The sequence below is a fragment of the Mauremys mutica genome, chromosome 17 (assembly GCF_020497125.1).
Source record: "Mauremys mutica isolate MM-2020 ecotype Southern chromosome 17, ASM2049712v1, whole genome shotgun sequence".
Taxonomy (NCBI): Eukaryota; Metazoa; Chordata; order Testudines; family Geoemydidae; genus Mauremys; species Mauremys mutica.
Genome location: NC_059088.1, coordinates 21095572 through 21119372, shown reverse-complemented (window position 1 = coordinate 21119372; position 23801 = coordinate 21095572). Strand labels below are relative to the sequence as shown.

At 44.7% G+C, this 23801-nt stretch overlaps 1 protein-coding gene across 6 annotated transcripts in view; it reads left to right on the top strand.

Moving 5' to 3' along the window:
* Window positions 1-23801, top strand: part of DEDD (death effector domain containing) — a 40092-nt gene that overhangs the window by 11212 nt on the left and 5079 nt on the right. For all 6 annotated transcript variants that reach the window (XM_044991281.1, XM_044991278.1, XM_044991279.1 and 3 more), the window contains 3 exons: window positions 7388-7786; window positions 19812-19919; window positions 22140-22286. In XM_044991281.1, the coding sequence (XP_044847216.1) occupies window positions 7462-7786; window positions 19812-19919; window positions 22140-22286 (580 nt within the window). In that variant the 5' untranslated portion in view covers window positions 7388-7461. The remainder of the gene's footprint in view (window positions 1-7387; window positions 7787-19811; window positions 19920-22139; window positions 22287-23801) is intronic.

Below are 23801 nucleotides of genomic sequence, written 5' to 3'. Positions count from 1 at the left end.
CAATATTGTCTTCCTCAGTCACTTGCCCAAGGCCAGACGTGAATCATTGATGGAGCCAGAAATAGAACTTAAAAGATTCCTGTCTCTCCATCCAGGCTTACTCCATCAGGCCATGTTACCTCTCAGAATAACGCACCTCTGCAGTGCCTAGCCTTATTTTGTTGAAGCCCTCCCATTCTGTGAGTTGGTAGATGGGTGCCCTCTTTCTATATCCCCTTTTTGTACCATGCCATGATTAACTTTTTGTTCTGTCCATTTTCTTTCCCTCCTTTTTTTTTTTTTTTTGCTAGTTGTCTTCATTGCCTCCATTCTCTAAATGGCTACATGCTACTTAGGGTGATCATCTACTGACTTTTTGGGTTTGGACCTTGTTTTCTTACTCAGTTGCCACAGGACTAGAGATTGGAAGGGCAGCATGATCAAGTCAGCTGCTGCCTGCAGCCCTGTGTGTGAGCTGCTTCAATGGTCAGCTGCAGTGGGGGCCACCCACCTGCCGTCAGGGGAACAGGTTGCAGTGGATGGAGGAGAGGATCCAGGGTTCTGCAGTTTTCTCTGCCTCCACTGCTCTTTCCCATTCTCTAAATTAGTTGAATGTCTCTAGGCCTGCTCTCCCAGGCAAAATGTTGCTGTGTCTGGGTTGAAACCACAAGGCCAAGTTAGGGAGGCTCCATAGTTAACATCCTGACTCTTGTGAAAGGACTGCTCAGGACCTTGGTTTGACATGTCACAGGAAAGAACAGGAGGGAATCTTGGACACAGACTGTAAAGGGCCGGCATTCTTCGAAGGAAACAAAAGTGATTTGATTAAATTAAGCTGCTGGATCTGCCCAAGCTGGCAAATTGAACATCTCTTGAAGTTTCACCATTTCTGGTTCTCTCTTAAAATGCTGGCTCTCTTCAGCCCACCGCTCATTTGAGAGAGATCTCTTTCCCGTGGCTTTTTTACTGCTTGCTTTTACATTCAGTCACAACCTCAAACACACATCTCTTGATTTAGGATATGTCTTCCCTGCAGAGCTAATTCAGGCTCTTACTTGGGTGTTTTCCCTAATCCCCAACCTTCTCATGTGTGCTTGGTGCTTTCACAGCTTGGGCTGGCTGGAAGTGTAGGTTAGAATTGTGTGCTGCTTTCAGTTGGGCTGATAACCTGCCCGCTTTGCAGGGAGGACGCAAGCTAAATCACTGGAGCGTGACAGACCTCCAGTGCTTTTCCACAATTTCCCTCTGTGCGCCCAGGAGGACAGACAAGTTCACTGGGAGAATATAGTGGCTCAGCCTATTGCAGCACAAAGAACCATAGGATATGCCCCTCGAAGTCGTCGTGACACACACTTGTCTACAGCCAGGCTCTAAGATACAACCGCATTTGCTCCGATCCCTCAGACAAACCCCTATAGAATCTCTTATCAAGCATTCTTAAAACTGCAGTACCCACCTGGTGAAGTGAAGAAACAGATTGACAGAGCTATAAGGGTACCGAGAAGTCGCCTACTACAAGACAGGCCCAACAAAGAAAGTAACATAATGTCACTAGCCATCACCTACAGCCCCCAACTAAAACCTCTCCAGTGCATCATCAAGGATCTACAACCTATCCTGAAGGACGATCCCTCACTCTCACAGACCTTGGGAGACAGGCCAGTCCTCGCCTACAGACAGTCCCCCAACCTGAAGCAAATACTCACCAGCAGCTACATGCCACACAATGAAAACACCAACCCAGGAACCAAACTCTGCTACAAACTCCAGTGCCAACTCTGTCCACATATCTGTTCAAGGGACACCATCATAGGACCTAACCACATCAGCCACACCATCCAGGGCTCATTCACCTGCACATCTACCAATGTGATATGTGCCAGCAATGCCCCTCTGCCGTGTACATTGGCCAAACTGGACAGTCGCTACGCAAAAGAATAAATGGACACAAATCTGACATCAGGAATCACAACATTCAAAAACCAGTAGGAGAACACTTCAACCTCTCTGGTCACTCAATAACAGACCTAAAAGTGGCAATTCTTCAACAAAAAAACTTCAAAAACAGACTCCAACGTGAAGCTGCAGAACTGGAATTAATTTGCAAACTGGATACCAGCAGATTAGGCCTGAATAAAGACTAGGTTTTGTAATGACCCAACCACTCCCAAACTTAATTTTCCCCAATACTAATTTCCCCCTAATGTTACTCACACCATCTTGTCAACTATCTGTAATGGGCCACTCTCTTACCACTTCAAAAGTTATTTTTCCTCCCTTGGTATCCTGCTGTTAATTGATTTATCTCGTTAGACTGACCTCACACTTGGTAAAGCAACCCCCATCCTTCCATGTATTTATACCTGCTCCTGTATTTTTCACTTCCTGCCTCTGATGAAGTGGGTTCTAGCCCACGAAAGCGTATACCCAAAAACATTTGTTAATCTCTAAGGTGCCGCAAGGACTCCTCATTGTTTTTGCTGACTAACACGGCTACCACTCTGAAACCTGACACGTGGATGAGTTCAGCACCAGTGAGGGTGCAGTGACTTGAGCAGGGCTTTGGTTGCTCACACCGTGACTAGGCCCTGGGTGCTGATCACTGGAGTTAATTGTGCAGTGAGGACATCTGTATAGACATTTCTGATGGTAGGGGTGTTACTGACCTTGATGGGAGAAATGGAAGTCTCTACAGTTGAAGTGCAGAAATGAGTTAACTTACACTAACTTTATTTGAAGAGTGTGTGTGTGTGTGTGCGCACGCGCGCATGTGCACTTTTAATTGGAGCGTGAGGATTCCATAGCAGCCCTGGAAGAGATTAATTGCCAGACAGCATGAAAAGTCAGAGGGGCTGCTCTGTGGTACAAAATTTTGATAGTTAAAGCATATAAAGGTATCAGTCCCCAACTGTTACGCAACTGTGCTTCAGCATGGTCCTTTTCTTGCTGGAGATGGGCCTGAGAGACAGGAGCAGGAGGTGCAAGGAGGCGGAGAGGGGGTGGGGAGGAGGTCTTTTTTCTAAGATGTTAGTTGGCAACCTATATATACTCCCCTTGGTTGAGACTTTGATTCTCTATTGTTTGATCATTACTTTTAACAGTTGCTACATCTAAGTCCAGTGTGTACCTTGTAAAAGCACAGCTCCTTCAGGAGAAGCTGTGTTTCAAAAGATATAAGTAGGGCTTCTGATTTTAGATTTTAATCAATAAAACACCCCTCCCCCCACATACACGCAAGTGCAGTATTTATCCACTAAACACCAGAAATGGTTACTCAATTCATGTTGACCAGGGGCGGCTCTCTGTATTTTGCTGCCCCAAGCATGGCTGGCAGGCAGGCAGCTTTTGGCGGCATGCCTGCGGGAGGTCCACTGGTAACGCGGATTCGCGGCATGCTTGCGGGAGGTCCACCAGTCCCGTGCCTTTGGTGTACCCGCCGCCGAATTGCTGCCAAAGCCGTGGGACCAGCGGACCTCCCTCAGGCACGCTGCCGAAGGCAGCCTGACTGCCGCCCTCACGGCGACTGGCAGGCCGCCCCCTACGGCTTGCCGCCCCAGGCACGTGCTTGGTGCGCTGGTGCCTGGAGCCACCCCTGATGTTTTCATCTCTTAGTGCAGTTTGTTTATATGTGATGTTCTGCTCCTTGGCTTATATCTAAGGGTTTGTCTACACAGAGCAGTAATGTGGACTACGGCGATGTGATTTCTAAAGTGCACTAAGGTGTTCCACATGAATTGGTCTGTATAGACCCTACTGTTACGCTCTTGTAACATAGTGCTGTTTGAAACAGGACTACACATATATACAAAGAGAGATCCCCGAAACCCACTGATTTTTGGACAGCTACAGGGAACTCAAAAATTAGTAACCCCCCCCCCAATTAATTTAATAAACTCCAAAACACAGAAGCCTTTGATAAAAGCCTTTTAAATGTCTTTAAAATGTTCCCGTCAGTTTCTTACAGCATTATTTGTGTTCCCACAGTGGGCTTTGTGCTGTGCAGTGCCTGCTTCCAATCTAGCGCAGTCTGTTAAAACAATTCAGACATATGCAGGGGTTTTTTTCCCATGTAGCTTAGCAACTATGGAGGACAACGATCTCTGAAAGGAGGTAGGCAAAACTAAATCTTATAGATGCCTCTCATCAGGGGGCAGAGATTGCACTGTGTGTGACCCAAAATAGGGCATACAAAACGTTCTCTGCCTACCCAGCCTATAAATATCCATGCTGATGATATGCAAACTTCATGTTAGGTGTAACAGCTATATAAAGGGAATAGTAAGTTTATTCTTTAAAGCAGGAGTTGGGAAATTCACAGCTATGGCTGTCTTGGCCTGTGAGAACTTTTCAACTCAAAATTGTCCTAAAACTTACATTTGTGGGGTTTTGTTTTTTAAATCTGTTGCATTTTTTTTCTCTCCCCCCCCGCCCCCCCCAAACAAACCTTCCCTTGTAGTGAGAACCTGGAAGTGAAGCTGATTCTAAACAAAACCATAACTTGGGTTAAGATGAGAGAAATGGGGAAAAAAATAAAACTGCAGAAAGGAGGACCAGGAAACTGGATTTTTAAAAGATTCTCAGGTGGAGTTTTAATAGCAATAAGGGAACCTATTTAAAATATGATTAAATTCAGTCCCATTAGTGTACTTAAATATTGATAGGGCCTGTCGTTACAAGATCTCTTAACGCTGAACAATCTACCATGGGCAACTTTCCTTAGCTATGTTAGTGTCCAGGTATCCTCTCCTTTCATCACTTTCAGAGCACGTGGAGGCGGAGAGGGTTCATGTTCTCAAAGCTCTGAGAATTCCCTCTTCTCTCCCCACCTGCCCCCAGATTGAGGGCTTGATACAACGCCCTTGCTGAACAAGTCAGTGCCACTTTTAATCAGCTATTGGTATGAGAACATTAAAATGCAGACACCTACCAAATCAGCTGCTCTACGCTGACAGCCCCTGTCACCGGGGGAGTAATGTCTGGGCATCCAATTTAGGTCTCTGGCATGCCCGGTTTTTGACTGCTAGGCCAGTAGTTCCCAGTCTTTTGGGATGGTTTTATAGCAGGTGAGTGTGTGTAACTGAATGGTATACGGGTAATGTAGGCTTGTCTAGAGATTCACTGAAGCAAGGAGGGGTCACGAAAGCCAGTCTGACTTGGCCTGTTCCCATCTCATTTTAAAAGTGAAACAGGTTTGGGCCTGCTTAGTACCTGAACTGGTTCTTGCCTAATACTTGTTGTATTGGGCTTGCTGTTTCATTGTGATACCAATGGCTGCTCTCAATGATTCTATATATTTGATGGCCTTTATCATAAAAACCCTGCTCATAGGCCTTGATTGGGGCCATTAAGCAGACTCTGCTTTAGCTCAGTAGCTGGGTGCACTACTGTTAAATCCAGGGGTCATTGCTGGGATGGAAAAAGCTAACTGTTCACTTGATTACTTGCTTGGATTCCTTTCTGTATTCTGCACTAACCATGTCAGGCATTGTAACTTGTGTATATGCTTGCCAGAAGGTATTTGGGACCATAATAGGTAAAGATGGTGTCACAGGAAGTCTGGTCCCTGTAAATGAAGTAGGTTCAGCTCCCCTGTGCCAGGACAGGTGTTCCCATTGGCCAATTAAGAGGGCTGGGCAGTACCTGCAGCTGTTCAGGATTAGGAAGGGGGAGTCCCCCTGAGTCAGAGCAGACTGGCTCAGTCAGGAGGGTAGGTGAGAGCTGCCAGGGGACTGGAGGAGTCCTGATAGGAAGCAGGAGGTATTTCCTGGGGAAAGGCTGAAGGCAGGGAGAGCAGCAAGAGGGGTTTGCTGGCTGGCATCCCCAAGCCAGAGAGCCAGAACTGAAGGAGCACCATAGAGGGTTGCTTGCTGGCTCTAAGCTGGGGGTGGGTGGGGGGAGGGCTGGAAGCAGGGTAGTAGTGGAGGGGCTTACTCACAGGGCCAGAGAGCTGGACCCAGAGGAATGAGGGATGCTTCCCTGCCAAGAAGGCTTCCCAGTAACGAGGTTGTAGGGGTTCCCACGGGGAAGAACAGGGGTGTTCTCCAATTGGAAGGATTACGGTGGCTATTCTGGTACAAGGACAGGAGAGAACTGACAGAGCCAGGGTGTGGTAAGAGATGCTAGGGAGCTGGGGTGTGCTGAGAGCTGCTGAAGCTGTATTTGATGCTTTGTCTAGACTGTGGTGGTGTGATTTATGTGCCCAGGTGTGTATGTTTCTCTTGTAATAAATGAAATGTACAAGGGCTATGGGAACTAAGAGTCTTTGCATTGTCTTTGGGGACTCTGAAGGAGGGAAGCTGAGGCAGGTGTGTCTGTCATGCCACAGCCTGTCACAGGAGGGCACTCCAGGTGGGGTGGCCTGATGACAGATGAAAGACCTGCATGCAATTAATTATATTCCACCCCTTGAAGGGTTGGATAGAGTCTGTGCCAGACATTTTGCTCGCTCTCTCTCTCTCTCTCAAATTAAGTCTTACACATGTTGTGCAGGTGGCAGGATGACAAACTACCAAGCAGGGTGAGAATTGAACAACGTGGTGTGAGTGGGAGGAGGAAAAGTTAAACCACCTTAAGCTCCATAAATGAAATGCTTCGGTTGTGCTAGTATTTAGAGTGGGAAACTAGGTGTTGTCAGGGCTTCTGGGTTCTCTTCCTAGATTTGCCACTTAGCCATTGGATGGCCTTGGGCAAATCGCTTAATTCCTCTGTGTGCCAGAGTATTCCTCTGTAAAAGAGACACTGCACCTTCCTCAGAAGGGAAACTGTGAAGCTTAATTAATGTTTAAAGTACTTTGAGATCCTTAAATGAAAAATGATATCGCACTTTATATTGGTCCATAGATATGTTCATGCTGGTTATTCAGATACCATGGGAGCAGTGTCAGTACCTGGCTAGATACCTCATAGAAAGCTTCTCTTCTCACTCCTCCCTCCTTCGTAAATACCCAGTAAAAAGGTGGTTAAACACTGTGTTTTGCATTATGTCTTGAAGGCCAGTAGACTGGTCTCTAGTGAACAGCAAGATGGAGTGATTTCCAGCATCTTTATAGTAGGAGGAGTTGGCAGAGGAGATCAGATACAGGGCTGGTGATCAGGACTCCTGGTTTCTATTTCCAGCTCTGACACAGACTTGTTTGACCTTTGAACTCACTCTGAGCCTAAGTAACCCCACTTTCCCCCCACATCTGGAAATATAATCCTGACTGACCACCATAGGGACTCTTAGGTGAAAAGCTATATATGAATTAGTATGAGTATTATGACTTTGCATAAGGAGGATCTGAGTACAGATCGCTCCTGATGCGGGAATTCAGACAACAATTTTCATTTAAGTATCTTGCTAAGAGTAATTAGGGAACAAACCAGCAAAATTCTTGATTACAGCCTGTTGGCCCTCTTTATCTTTCAGGGTTGCAGTGCTGGGAACAGCCCCCCAATCCTCTGGAATTGGGTGGCACGTGGTGGGATTGGCCATCGTGCAGGATGGACACCTTGAAACGGAGTCGAGCGCAAGCCTGGCCGGAGGAGACAGGGGACAGGGAGCATGGACTCTATAGTTTGCACCGCATGTTTGACATTGTGGGCACTCACCTGACCCACCGGGACGTACGTGTGTTGTCCTTTCTCTTTGTGGATGTGATTGATGACTACGAGAGGGGGATGATCCGCAGCGGCCGGGACTTCCTGCTGGCACTAGAGAGGCAGGGCCGCTGTGATGAGACCAACTTCCGCCAGGTGCTGCAGCTGCTGAGGATTATCACGCGCCATGACCTGTTGCCCTATGTCACGCTGAAGAGGAGAAGGGCTGGTAAGTCATCTGATCTGTGTCCTTGGCTGCTCTTAATGCTCTATGGAGAGCTTTAGAACTCTGTTGGCAGTTTAAGTCAAGCTGCTGCTTTGTGTTGCTGAGAAGTGAGATGATAAAAGCTTCTCTGTGGCTGTCCAGTAACAATGTGGGCAACGGTCTGTGCTGCTGTGTGGGACAACCGAGTTGGGTTCGAGGGCTGTTAAGATTAACTTGTCCCATCAGAAGGCGGGGGGAAGACCGTCCAGTAGAACCTCAGAGTTCTGAATTGACCAGTCAACCACACACCTCATTTGGAATCGGAAGTATGTAATCCTGCAGCAGCAGAGACCAAAATAAAAGCAAATACAGTACAGTATTGTGTTAAACATAAGGTACTAAAAAATAAGTGAAAGTTTAAAAAAAAAAATTGATAAGGTAAGAGAACTTTCTGTGCTTGTTTCATTTAAATTAAGATGGTTAAAAGCAGCATTTTTCTTCTGCTTAGTAAAGTTTCAAAGCTATATTAAGTCAATGTTCAGTTGTCAACTTTTGAAAGCACAACCATAATGTTTTGATCAGAGTTAGGAACAACTTCCATTTCCGAAGTGAGGGTCTACTGTATTATGAAGTTGATCAGATCAATGAGCAGCAGCAGTAAAGTGTTCTGAAAGGAATCCCCACTGGTCCCCATGAGCCTAAAAGCATAATGGGGATGATACAGGCCATTGAGATTTAGAGGGGATTGGTGTACAGGTGTGAGATGCTCAGACAAGGAATGTGGGGGAGCTGAGATGGAGATGCCTGCCGTTCCTCCATTTCTTTGCTTACCAATAGCAATACCATGCAGGATTTCAGTGATGGGTCCTGCCACCCTGTGAAGGTACAAATTGACACACTTGAGAAGCAAAGAAATCCTGAAGTATGGTAGAGTCTGGCTATAGTTGCCACATGCAGCAGGGTCTAATAGCAGATAGCTCTATTTCTCTAATAGAGAGCTGTAGTGTGGTCTCCTGTTGCTAATGCTTTGTTACTCCTACAAAACAAACCACGAAAGATCTGTTAGTACTTGGATAGAGTTAGGGCTGCATATTTGTCATGAAGTCATGGGTTCCAGGATCATCTTTTTAAAACAAAGCAAAATGAAACTACCATATTCATTTATTTACAGAAGTTTGTGGGAAAAGATTCCTTTTTAGACGGATGTCTCTTCCTTGGTGCTGGCCCAGTTGTGAAAGTCTTCTGGGAAAAATGGAATAATTTCAGTTGGTTTTGATGCTTGTGTATAAGGTGAGGATAGGAATGGCAAGCACATGCTTGGGAGCTTTCTTGATTCAATTTGTTTTCACTTCTCTTGCACTCAATTCAAAATTGGGTGTTACAACCTCCAGTGCACCTGCTGTCTTTGATGATGACTTGATATTCACTACACTGTGGGAGGAAAACATTTTGAAATGTTAATACATGTCCTGGTTATACCCTCCCCTTGCTGAGCCCCTGGGAATGTGCACATTGTAAGTCAATCAGGGTTAACTTTGAAATAGACTAGGGTGCAGGGGTGTATCTCTCCGGGAGTGAGGCTTCAAAAACATATTTTGGCTTCTTCCAGTGTCAGAGATTGGGGGAGGGGGAGGACTGTTTCTCAATTCCTCCTTCTTTCCTTCATCCCACAAAAACTCTATTCAGAAGAGGTTAATGACCCTTCTGCTTTCTCCCCTGCCCTGTCCCATAACTTGCTTTCATACATTGTGTGCTCTGCACACTCAGCGTTCTGCAAAGCACTGGTCTGAGAGATTTATTAGAATGTGGGATGTATTGAACATTTCAGTAACCACCCAGGTACAGCGATTCTCCCTTCCAGATCTGAGCAAACTAACCTGTGGGGTCTCAGCCACACCACAACCCTGTACCAATTCTCCAGCTTCCAAACCTTCCTGGATCAATGCCATGCATCCACTGTGGTGTATTGCCTTGGAGCATGCCAGGATTCCAATGCTCGGCCTCAGAAACTTTGATCCAGATTAATCAGGAGCTGAGATATCCACCTGTCAGAAGTCAGAAGGAAACTTTCACTTACAACAAGGAAAGATTGTCATCAATTTTTGCAGAATTTAAACTGATTTTTTTTATTTTTTTTTATAAAAAACAAAACAAAACTAGCCCTGATGGTTGCAAATGTAAATCAACACAATTCTGGCTGAGTCAGCTGCTCTTGGCCTTCCTAAACCACCATGAAATTGACGAGTCTTATCAGTTTTCACTGTTGTTGTTCATAGCACTATAGACACCAGTGGCATGTCATGCTGCTGCTTGGGAAAGCTGTGAGCAGCAATATAGGCAGGCATAGAAATGATACACAGGTGGAGGGAAAAGAGGACCAAAAACAGGCTGGGGGAGGTGTCAAGTTAGTAACTTACAGCCCAAACTGCCTCTTGAGCTGGCTGTTCCCAGGCTTTCTCCTAGCAGGACATCTCATGCTCCCCTTCTCAACTGCCTTAGAGACTTTAAACTTTGATACTCTTGATCTGGAGCTAAGGAGACCCGTCTGGTCTGGTAACTACGGTGAATCAGAATAGCTATTCATCCCCATGAAAACGCCTAGAACCTGTTCTCCATAGCTGTTGAATAGCTCTTGCTGCTGTCTATATTAGTCTCTTAATTTAACCTGATTACTTTTAGCTGTGTCACCTTGTAGCACCCTAAAGAACCCTCCTCCTTCCTTAGTGTTTCGGCAAGGGTTAACATTCCAGTTATCATACTATGGTGTTGTCTTACATATATATGGCAACTGTAGGTAAATATTAACAATTTAAAGGTATCCACTATAAATCAGAAGTGTATTACCTTTCTCTGAGAAGGACACCCATTTGCTCTCGGTTCATTGACTTGTCTTCACGGCATTGGTAGCTCAAGATATAACTTAAGTGTTGCCTCTCACCCAACTCCTGCCCACACCCACAAATGTCTTGCTTGAGTTAAGTGGTTCTTTAACCTCAAGCTAGGTGCCCTGTCAGGGATGAGAGTTGAAGCTGCTGAATCTAGGGCTGGGGATGCAGTGACTTGAGTTACAGCTCCTCAGCTGCTAATCCAATCATTCTGTGTCGTTCGTGTTTCACAGTGTGGCTGCCCTCACTTGAGCTAAGCTAGCATGAATGGTGGGACTGGAGGATATTAGTAATTCAAGCTAACAGTTGCAGTGACGACAAACCCTGGGAGAAGAGGGAGGTTGGGAGGAACGTACATGCCAACTCTCTTGATTTTTCTCAACAATAAAATGTTGGAAGTAGTCGTCAGTGTAATAGACAGTTTCATGTCCTCAATAATGCATGGTAAACCTGGAAGTGAATCAAAGAGCTGTCTAAAACAGATGAGCAGAGTGTCAACGCTATTTTTTTTAATTGGTATTTTGCCATGTAGCGTTCTAAGAACACAATTGTTATACAGATAAAAGTAGATTTGCATTTACCTGGAAAGTGAACAGAAGAGCTAAGTTTACTGCACCTTTGGGAGGAAGGGATGACTGTGATCAAGGCACTGGACTGGAACTTGGACATCTGAGTTCTCATCCGGACAGTCACAGACATTGACATTGGGCAGGTCACTTAATCTGTGCATCAGTTCCCCATCTGGAAAGTGGGAATAAGGTTTTTCATCCTGGTCGTGGTGGTGTGACGATAAACTTCTTTGTGTTTGTGAGGTGCTCAGACATTGCTGTGCTGAAGGACAGAGCCATAGAAAGCCTCAAGAAAGTAAGAGAATTCAGCTTTTTATCAATAATACGTGTTTTAAGTCTTCCTTCGTTATAGTATCTGGAATCCACCGTTCCTTTAAGTCAGGAGGGGCTTTGATAGGAAGGCAAACATCTTTCCTCCAGCATGGGGTGGCCTTCAAATGTTGAGACCTGTTAGCCAGAGGCTCATGATAGAACCCACAAGCTGGGTCCATAGTCAGCAACCTGGTAGGAATTGCGGTGAGCAGTTGGGATAGGGCTGGGCTTTTCATCCACGCATCACCCCTGAACTTCTTTGGGGATGGGTCCCTCCTCTTTGCTCATGCATCATCCTCTGGCTAGTGAGCGACTGGCAAACTTTTAAGCCCTGACATAAAGGCTCCAGTGACTTGAATGTGCAGCCACACTCAATTTATATTTCTTTGATCCTTCCCCCGTTTGGGTTTTAACCAACAACATTAAAGGGGAGAAGGAAAGTTTGAGAATTGAAGCAGACTGAAATCCGGAGTTAGTTTCCCACAGCAGTGTTAACCATATTAGATCTATATGGTACGTAAATTAACAGTACAAACACTTAGGCATTTGTGACTGAATTAATATTGCTTTGAGATTCCCTGACAACACCTGGATAACTTTCTCTCTTTTTTTAATGATGATTTCATTAGTTTCAGGTAATTCATGTGTCCCAGAACTCCCCGGCCAGTTTTCTGAGCATTACAATAACTTCCATATTTTAAATGCTTTTCTCTTCCCTCTTGTGTGACAAATCCAAACAAATAAGTGGTAACTGGGAAATTGAGTGTGCAAAAAATGCTGAGAACAAAGGATTTTTTTCCTGACTCTTTTTGAGGTGTACAGGGGTCTCTGGTGTTGGAACAATAATAGGTAAAAATTTAGTGAAGCGTGATTCTTTTTTTTTAATCTAAACTGATGATCTCTCTCTCGATCTCTCTCCTGAATTTGCACATAAGTTCTCAACCTTTTACATTTGTACAAACAGCACTTCTTCTATTTTAATCTTCATATCCATGTCCTGTTGCATGGTGGATTGATTTAAATAATCAGTTTCAACCTAATTTTGCATTTGTACTTTTTAAACTCCTTTGTCCTAAAGATTCTCAATGCTTGGTATAATTTATTACTTTTTTGTTCACCAGCACAACACTGTATCTATACACATTTATTTAAGCAGTTATATAGCTTAACATAAACTTATTCAGATTCTTAATTTCTGTTTTTTATTGTTAGAAAACAGTGAAGCATTTCTTATTTACTAGATTAACTTTTTTTACTGATGATTGTTGAGCTGCATTTAGATGGAAATTTGGAATGGAATTAAAAAGGCACAAAACCAGCATTTTAAAATTATTGGTTAAATAAAATTATCTTAAATGTGCTGCATGCATAAGAAAAAACGTATCAAAGCATTTACCATTTAAAACTGATTTATTAAACAAAGGAAATATTTATATTTAGTGAATCAAACTGATTGTTTTTGGTCACCCTATCCTGCAATATTTTAGAAATAGTAGACCATATCCTCTCACACCTCATTTTTATTTATAGGTGGGAAGAGGGCAACACGCTTTTTAATTAAAACTTCGTCAGTTTCTCACTTTGAAAGAACTAACTATTGAACTGAACTGGTTGGATAAACTGAAATGAAGGTAATAGTCTATGCAGCCACAGAAGAGGCGGCTGCTGCTGCTGACAAAAGCTGCTTTAGCACGTCAACAAACTCTGTTTCCAGATACTCAGCCTGTGGTTTCCAGATGCTGAGCCTGTGATTTCCACCAGTTCAGGGGTTTGACTTTGGCAGTGTATGTGTACTGCTTGAATATTATTTTTGTTTAATTTAAATGATTTTAATAGATTAAGTTTTGGTTTTAACAAAGGATGTCGTAATTTAAGTGTATTTAATTTGAATTCTAAAAATCAAAAATTTTCATCAGTTTTTATCCAGTCTCCAGGTTGTTTTCACTGGCATACGAGGATAGTAACTATGCTCAGTGATTGCACTTTGATCTTGCATAATAGCAGTTTCCTGCCAGTCTCCTTTAACACAAGTTTGAAACTCGCTGGAATCAAATGCCTAGACCAGTGGTCCTCAAACTGTGGGGTGTGGAGGGATGTTCATGGGGGCATGCAGTGGGGCCCAGGCCAGCGCCCCAATGGGGAGCAGGGAAGGGAGTGTCATACTTCCAGCCCTGCTCCGCCCACAGGCCCAGCTCCACCCCCAGTCTGGCTCTGCTTTAACCCGTGCTACTCCCCCATCCCCAGTTCCGCCCCCAGCTCCGCGTAAGCTCCACTGCTGAGGAAGCCTTGGCTGTGCATTAATGCGGGGGGGGGGGGGGGGGGGCACAGACAGATTCTGTTAATGGTAAGGGGGAGCGCAACTGGAAAAGTTTGTGCACCACTGACCCCAGACTCATGTGATCTTAATATGTTTCAGTCAACTGCTGCATGATTCATAGATTCCAAGGTCAGAAGGGACCATTATAATGAGCTAATCTGACCTCCTACCTAACACAGGTCATACAACTTCCCCAAAATAATTCCTAGAGCAGATCTGTTACAAAATACATCCCATCCTGATTTTAAAATTGTCTGTCTGTGATGGAGAATCCCACCACAGTCTTGGTAAGTTGTTCTGGTTGTTAATTACTCTTAGCATATTTCTAGTCTGAATTTGTCTAGCTTCAGGTCCCATGCATTAGATTGTATTCTACCTTACTCTGCTAGACTGAAGAGCCATTATTAAATATTTGTTCCCCGTATAGGTACTTATAAACTATAATCAAGTCATCCCTTAACCTTCTCTTTGTTAAACTAAATAGATTGAGTTCTTGGAGTCTGTCACTATATAAGACAGCAGAGTCCTGTGGCACCTTATAGACTAACAGACGTATTGGAGCATGAGCTTTCGTGGGTGAATACCCACTTCGTCGGATGCAAGACAGGTTTTATAATCCTTTAATCATTCTCATGGCTCTTCTCTGAACCATCTCCAGTTGTTCAACGTTCGTCTTGAGTTGTGGGCACCAGAACTAGGCACAGTATTCTAGTGTCAAATACAGAGGTAAAATAGCCTTTCTGCTCCTACGTGAGATTCCTCTGTTTGTCTCCCAGGATCTCATTAAGTCTTTTGGCCAGTGTCGCACTAGGAGCTCATGTTCAGCTCGTTATCCACCAAGATCCCAACTCTTTTTAAGTCACTGCTTCTCAAGGTAGAGTCCCGTATCCTGTAAATATGGCCTACATTCTTTGTTCCTAGATGCATACATATACATTTAGGATATTGTTTGTGCCCATTTATCAAGCGATCCAAAGAGAAATAAGGAAGAGTTCTGCGATTGTTGAGCATTCTTAAGTCTTTCCTCTGAGATTTCAGGTTGTAATGTGGACAAGCCAAATGGCTGGCCAAGTCTGACCTCTGTTGGTAACCTGGAATATAGTGGGTTAAGATACAGAGGGAACACAGCTACTAAGTATCTTTAAAAGTAAGTAGTAGACTTGGAAATCAATACAAAATTTGGTCAGCAAACATAGGGAGCGTAAGTTAGGGATGAAAGGTTCACTCAGCTAGGCACCTGTGAGAATAGACTGCTGTGTTCTATACGTACTGCTTTCTGGACAATACGCACCTGCAAGTGAAGGTAACTGTGTCATGCCCTGAAGCAAGGAAAGCTTTGATTAGTGATTCCTTGTTAGTGTAAGACTGGAATCTGGGTGAGATTTAAATGTGAGGACTGTTATGGTGATCAACAGATAGCTCAGGCAATTAGGCTATACGGAGGCCTTTGGGATGTTTGACCACTGGGAGGCATTCATGGACAGAGGATGGTTCTCATGGGATGGACTCCACATGAGTCGGGAGGGAAATAGATGTCTGGGATGGAGATTGGCACAGCTCATTAAAAGAGCTTTGAACTAGGAACTCGGGAGGCTGTTGGGAGATGCTCATGTAACCTCCACACCTGATTTTAACATTGAGAGGGAGGAAAATCAAGTAAGAGAAGATATATCACTGAAGAAAGGAACAGCCGTGGGTAGGAGAATGGACATTAAGAGGGATAGTGCTGATACCAGTCAGATAGGCGATACTGGCAGTGGAATGACTGTACCCAATTAGGCGAGGAATGTGGGCGAAACCAAGCAGCAACAGCTAAGATGTTTGTAAACCAATGTAAGGAGCCTGGTAACAAAACGGAGGAACTGGAACTACCGGTGCAGGAAGTGAAACCAGATTTATAGGGATAAGAGAAACATGGTGGAATAGTAAGTAAGGGTATGTGCTGTTCAGGAAAGACAAATAAAGGAGTAGCACTGTGTATTAATGTTGAGGTAGACTGTAAAGAAATTAGAAGTGATGAAATGGATAAGACAGTCTCTGGACCAAAACCACTTTGGGGAAGAAAACTTCTAAAGGTTCCCCGATATAGTGGTTGGGGTGTGTTCACAGACCACCGGGATCCAATTAGGGTCTGGATAGAGACCTCTTTAATGTTTTTACTGAAATAAATACGGGGAATTGTGTGATTATGGGAGACTTTAACTTCCCAGCTATAGATTGAAGGACAAATGCTACTAATAATAGTAGGGCCCAGATTTTCCTATATGTGATAGCCAACAGATTTCTTCATCAAATAGTTGCTGAACAAATGAGAGGTGATGCCATTTTAGATCTGGTATTGGTGGGTAGTGAGGCCCTCATAGAAGAACTGGTTGTAGAGGACAAGCTTGGTTTGAGTGATCATGAGTTAATTCAGCGTAAACTAAAGAGAAGGATACACAAAAATAAATCTGAAAAAAATTAAGGGAATTAGTTGGGGAAGTGGATCGAAGAACTCAGGGATCTGAATGTGGAGGAGGCTTGGAATTACTTTAAGTCAAAGTTGCAGAACCTATCTGAAGTCTGGATCCCAAGCAAAGGGAAAAAATTCATAGGGAAGGGTTACAGACCAAGCTGGATGAGCAAGAATCTCAAACAGGTTATTGAGAGAAAGCAGAGAGCCTACAAGGAATGGACGATGGGAAGAATCGGCAAGGAAACTTACCTCCTAGGAGTCAAAGTATAAGGATAAAGTGAGAACTGGCAAAAGCCAAGCAGAGTTGGACCTTGCAAAGGGAATCAAAACCAATAATCAAAGGTTTTATAGCCATATAAATAAGAGACCACAGAAAGAAGTGGGACCACTAAGCACTGAGGATGGGGTGGAGATTAAAGATAATCTAGGCATGACCCGACACCTAGACTAAATAAGAGCTATGGGGTAGTGACAGGGTGGCTAATGGCAACAAGGATATGGAGGTAGAAATTACCACATCTGAGGTGGAAGTCCAACTCAGACATCTTAATGGGATTAAATTGTGGGGCCTGGATAATCTCCGTCCAAGAATATTAAAAGAACTGGCACATGAAATTGCAAGCCCAATAGCAAAGATTTTTAATGAATCTGTAAACTCAGAGGGCATACCTTGTGACATGCATCCAACGAAGTGGGTATTCACCCACGAAAGCTCATGCTCCAAAACTTCTGTTAGTCTATAAGGTGCCATAGGACTCTTTGCTTCTTGTGACTAGAGAATTGCTAATATAGTCCCTATTTTTAAGAAGGGGGAGGAGGGGAAGTGATCCAAGAAACTACAGGCCTGTTAGTTTGGCCTCAATTGTATGGAGGGTCTTGGAACAAATTTTGAAAAAGAAAGTAGTTAAGGACATAGATGTGAAGAGTAATTGGGATAAAATACAACATGGTTTTACAGAAGGTAGATTGTGCCAGAACAACCCAATCTCCCTCTTTGAGACGTTAACTGATTTTTTTAGATAAAGGAAATGCAGTAGATCTAATCTACCTGGATTTCAGTGAGGCATTTGATACAGTTCCATGTGGGGAATTATTAATTTGGAGAAGATGGTGATTAATATGAACATAGAAAGAACTTGTTAAAGGGATGACTACAATGTGTCATACTGAAAAGTGAACTGTCAGGCTGGTGGGAGGTTACTAGTGGAGTTCCTCAGGGATCGGTCTTGGGACCAGTCTTATTTAACATTATTTCTGACGTCAGCATAAAAAGTGGGTGTGAGCTAATAATTTCTGGCAGACACACACAGTTGGGAGGTATTACCAGTACGGAGGAGGACCGGAATATCATACAAGATGATCTGGGTGACCTTGTAAACTGGAGTAATAGAAATGGGATTAAATTTAATCGTACCAAGTGCAAGGTCATGCACTTAAGGACTAACAACAAGAATTTTGCTATAAACTGGGGATTTATTGGTTGGAAGCAACAGAGGAGGAGAAGGACCTGGGTGTATTGGTTGACCACAAGATGACTATGAGCCATCAGTGTGATGTGTCCATGAAAAAAAGCTAATGCAGTCCTAGGATGCATCGCGTGAGGTATTTCCAGTCGAGACAGGGAAGTGTTAATATTATACAAGGCACTGGTGAGACCTCATCTGGAATACTCTGTGCAATTCTGATCTCCCATGTTTAGAAAAGATGAATTCAAACTGGAACAGGGGCAGAGAAGGGCTATTAGGATGATGGGAGGAATGGAAAACCTGCCTTATGAGAGGAGACTCAAAGAGCTTGGCTTGTTTAGCCTAACCACAAGAAAGCTGAAGGGAGATATGATAGCTCTCTCTGAATACATCAGAGAGATAAATACCAGGGAGGGAAAGGGGTTATTTAAGTTAAGCGCCGATGTGGACACAGGAACAAGTGACTATAAACTGGCCATCAACAAGTTTAGGCTCAATTAGGATCCAGAGAGTGAAGTTGTGGAGCAGCCTTCCAAGGGGAGCAGTGGGGGACAAAAAACCTAACTAGGCTTCAAGATTGAGCTTGATACGTTTATGGAAGGGATGGTCTGATGGGACTGCCTATCATGGCATGTGGCTCATCAGTGACTGCCAGTTGTAAAAATCCCCAATGGCCAGAAACGGGGGACACTGAGTTACTACAGAGAACTCTTTCCAGGTATCTGCCTTGCGGGTCTTGCCCACATGCTCAGGGTATAACTGATCACCATATTTGGGGTTTGGAAGGAATTCTCCCCCCCCCCCCCCGGGTCAGATTGGTAGAGACCCTGGGCGGGAGGTTTCGCCTTCCTCTGCAGCATGGGTCACTTGCAGGTTTAAGCTAGTGTAAATGGTGGATTCTCTGTAACTTGAAGTCTTAAACCATGATTTGAGGACTTCAGTCACTCAGCTAGAGATTAGGGGTCTATTTTAGGAGTGGGTGAGGTTCTGTGGCCTGCGATGTGCAGGAGGTCCCTTCTGACCTTAAAGTCTGAGTTTGAGTGCGTCACTGGTTGAAGCCTTGCACAGGGCTAGGTCATCTGCATACCTCATGATCGTGCTTTTACTCAGACACTGCATTGCCTGGTTACGGTTGTTAACCTTCTAACAAAGGGTTGTGCGTATACATGTGTGACATGTAACGCCCAGTCAAGTCTGACCAGTCATTAGGCCCTCCAGCTTCTAATGAGTTGAGATGATGCAAGTAATAGTGGTGGTAAATCCAAACAGAAGTGTTTCTGCAAGTTCTGTTTTACAAAGGCATTGGTATGCTCTCACATTTTGAGTACTTGGTTTTAAAATATGTCCAGCCGAAGGGAGTCTGATCTTAAAGAACAATTAATAGTTCTACACGCTGCAGTTCTTGATGTGCTGTTTAATTTGAAAATAGGTTGTGCCGCGTTCTGTTAGGTGATGTGTCATTTTGCAAACATAACTAAATTAATGTTGGGAATAAATGTCAGATTATCACTGTCAGGGCTAGAAAAATTGACTTGTCCCTGGGATCCAAGCCATCAACTTTTTTAGGAAAGATTAATTTAATTAAAACTTTAATTAAAAAAAAAATCTAGCCATTATGGTTAGGAAGAAAACCATTCAAAATGTGTAGGAGTGCAGAGCCATGTTCCTGAGACTGCTAGGAGCTCCACTGCCTCAACTGCTGCTTATAGATTTCTCAAGCAGCAAAGTGAAACTGACAACGGTTCCATTGCTGCTCTTCAGAACCCAGTGGGCAACAGTGAAAGTGACAAGAATGATGTTAGGTTTCACTCTGAAGCATCTTGGGAAGGCAATCCCTGCATTGGCGCTCTTGCCCCTGGACCTCCTTTGTGTGAACCCCTCCTTCACCCTGAAAAATCTTTCATGTTGGCCTCTGGCAGGTAGATGTCAAATTTTTCACACCCTGATTTTGAACAGTTCCCTCTGCCTTCATGTTAGCATCTGGTATATCAATAATGGGTTCCTCTGCCCTCCTTAATTATTATTATTTTTATCCTCTTTTCCAGTGTGCCCAGACCTCGTGGACAAGTACCTAGAAGAGACGTCCATTCGTTACGTGATGCCCCGAGCTCACAGCGACGCAGAGCATGGTCTCACCCACCCCCACAAATCAGGTAAGAGTTCGGTACTGCTGCCTAATACCTAATTTCACTGGAATCCTTGGTCATAAACAGTTGGGATCTCCTAAGGCAGTGGTCCCCAACCTTTTCGTCTGGCGGGCGCCAGACAAAGGACTGTGGCAGCGGTGGAGCATCTGCCAAAATGCCGCCGAATTTCTGCGGCATTTCGGTGGTGACGCCTCTCAATGACGTCGCTTATTGGCGGCAAGCGGCATCATCGAGAGGCGTCACCACCGAAATGCCACAGAAATTCGGCGGCGACACCTCTCGATGACGCTGCCTGTCAGTGGCAAGCAGCAGCATCGAGAGGCATCGCCGCCAAAATGCTGCAGAAATTCGGCGGCATTTCGGCAGATGCTCGACCGACGGCCAGGACGCGGGCGCATTTAGATGCCCCCGCAGCACCATGGCGCCCGCGGGCACCGCGTTGGGGACCCCGTCTTAAGGCTTATGCATCAGTGTGTTTTAGGTTAAATGTGGATTATTGGAACCGTCCTATTTTTTCCCTTGTCTGCGACCCTTTACTTCTATGCCACTAAACTCTTAACATGTTGAAGCTGATGCATATTATGCGCTGTATAGAGGTGCTCCAGTTTAACCCAAAGTTTTGGGCAGGAATTGCTGAGGGGAAATTCTCCTGCCCGTGTTATGCAGGGGTTGGATTAGGTGATCATAGCTGTCCCTTCTGCATTTAAAATCTATGAATTTAGAAACGTTTGTAAAGCCAACTGAGATCTTCTGATGAAGGCTCTAGAAAAAGGAAGTACTCTTTAGCAGCAGCGCTTGCAGCAAGCTGGAGCCTTGGGCTCCAAAACTGTGGTCCCAGGTTGTCCCAAATGCTCACTTTTTTTCCTGAAAAAGTTCAAGCCAGTGATTTCTGGCTCACTTGTTTCACGTCCAGCTCACAGCTGTGATTTGAAGCGTTGTTCAGGGTGAGAATTAACTTTTCAGGTTGCAGAACACGCTCAACGAAGAAGATTCACTAACTTTTAAAGTGAGGGTATAAAGCTCTTCTTTCCATGGCAAACTGAGTGTTTTCTTCAGTGTGCTGTTGTTCTTGAGCTGTTCGAGGCTTCCGCTACACCGTAAAAGACTTCGGCTCAGACGTAGCCTTGCATATCCCAGCACAGTTTAGGGTGGAAAATATTATGACCGAATCTCTACTTCTAAATGAAAACATATTGTTTTCCTTCTGAAAAGGACCCAGTGTGGCTCCATGTCACTCCTCTGTGATCCCAGACCAAATGTGCTCTATTAAGTTAGAAAAAACTTCTAACGGCTGGTATTGAAAATGCCACATGGCATCTGAAAATCAAGCTGCTGCTTCTTCTGACCTTGTCCAGCAATTATGATTCTGCATTTGGCTGGGCTCAGCAATCAGACTCCCAAAGGATGAGCCAGAGTAGGAATTCTTCTTTGGGTTTTGATTAAATGAACATTAAGGGCAAAACCATCCTTACTATTGTATGTTCATACCGTTGCTAAAATTAGCAATATAACTCTGACACACACAGGGAATGAGGTAGCAGTGTTTTTACATAGCCACTTTTGGAAAGATCACACACAAACACTCCTTGCGTTCAAGAGGTTTATGCATTTAAGTTGTGGTTAAAAGTGATCACAGACAGTAAATTAGAGTGGAGTTCGCGTTGTAATATTTTACATTAAAAGATGAGCGCAACTTTGGGCGGCACGAGCACAGGTATCACTAAGCAAGAAAGTGACCGTCCGTGTCTCTGGTGCAGGTGCAGCTGTATGTGAGATACCGTCTTTGGGTATTGGCGCCATGTTTCCAGAAAGATGGAGAGAGGCTGGGGAGAGTTAAGAGAAGAGCAGTAAAATCCTCTGGGAGGGGTGGAGGGTTTGGCTGGGTGGGGGCGACAAGGAGGAGATTGAGTGAAAGCACCGGGCGAGGCCGGGACATACATCTGCTGGGGAGGAATTCTCTAGGGTGCTGCAGGGGTCAGGGCTAACTGAACAGCTGATGGGATGTTGAACAGTTTCCCAAAGGAGAGGCTGCAATCCCCATCACTGGAAACCTACAAAACTTCCCACAGCAAGGGCTCTGCGGTGGCTGGGGAAGGAATATATGGGAGCCGAGAGGCTTCATCTGTCTTTGCTTTGTGTGATGTTCCTCCTTGGAGAAGTGATGTGATCCTGGGCTCTATCTACCTTTTGCCTTTCTAACACCTGGCTCCTCTTTCTCTGCATTAGTGCCTCCCCATCACCCTGTGGTCTGCCGCTCCTCCGCTGGACCTCCGATCTGTACCAAGAGGCCTGGCCGTGGGAGAGCCCTCCTCAGTAGCCAGCATAAGAGGAGGAAGTCAATGACGCCGGATCCTAAAGAGAAACAGACTTGTGGTAAGAACTTGTGAAGAGCCTAAGTTCCTGGAGGAAAGGTCCGTCAATGGCTATTACCCAAGATGGTCAGGGACACAACCCCATATCCAGGTGTCCCTAAACCTCCAACTGTCAGAAGCATCTGAGACAGGACACTGGGCTAGGTGGAACCCACTGTGGCCATCCTTGTGTTCTTAGGCCTGTCTGTTGCTGTGGTGGGTTTGTGGGTTACCACTGGGGTGCTGGGAGCTCGTTCTTCCTCCTTCCAGGGACAGGTTTTATTTCATATAGTCATCTTGTGTGGCTGGCAGGAAGCTCTGCATCCCCACTTTACCCAAAGGCTCAGTGGTGGGGCAGGTTGGAAACCGAGTTCTATTATTTTTACTTTGCAGATAATTAATACTAAGTTCCTTGAGGGGTGGGGGTTGGTGGCAGAACTGAACACCCTGCTGAGGTCTTTAAACATTTTTGGAGCATTTTGATTTCTGTATTTTCATCCACCAGCATCCAAAAGATGCAGAAATGCATTAGAACAGCCTGACAAAATTGTGCTTTGCTTCAGATCTGGAGTTCTGGCTCAGCCTGTTACAAGGTTAGCCACATATTGGGATCTAGCCCGACCAGGAACTGGTCAAAAACTTTGTATTGTGATTTTGTTGATGGGGCAGAGGGGAGTAGCTGGGGGGTGGTGGGGGGGAGAGAGAGGGTTGGGAGTTTTTTTGGATTAGCGAGTTAAATTTTATTCCCCTCCTTGTGTGAAGGGTGGGGCTGGCTGATCTTGTACTCGAACTTGATCGTTTGGCACCCATCTTCCAAAGGCTGCATTAGAAGAAATGTAAGAAAAGTATCAACAGTCTGATTTAAACAACCCAAGCCCATTTATGTGGGCGCAGCTGGATCATCAGCCTAGTTTGGGTGCGGGCGAGGGGACATGAGGGAATGAAATGTCAGACTATTTACTCCTGCACGCGCCAGTTTAGGAGGAGAAAGAGAGAGTCCAATGAATTAATTTAGTAAAACTAAATATTTCAATGGAATTCCTAGACCGGAAAGAATCCGTAGGGCAGATGCTCACAGCTCAAACCCTTGAGGTCACAGGCACCTTAAGGGAATTGGACGTAATAGGAGGAGCAGTTACGTTGATCAGCAGCTTGAGATTGTGAAGGTTTTTAAACCTCCCGTCCTTGGAGATTTTTAAAAACAGGTTAGACAAACACCTGACAGGGCTGGTCTCCTTGACTTGCCCCTGCCTCATTGTGCAGGGGGGCCCAAATGCCCTTTGGAGGTCCCCTCCAGCCCTGTTTCTAGGAGTCTCTGGCTGTCAAAGGGGCTAGATTATTTATCTTAACAAAATAATACATTGGGACTAACCTGACCCTTGCCAACTGTCACTCTTCATTCTGCTTGTTATATCCCTTTTACCCAGCCTACCCACAGTGGGGTCCTGATCTGGCTTGGAGCCTGTAGAAACTACCGGAATACAAATAATAGGGATGCTGAATCTCTGCCTGTGCAAGGAATCAACGTTTGTATAAT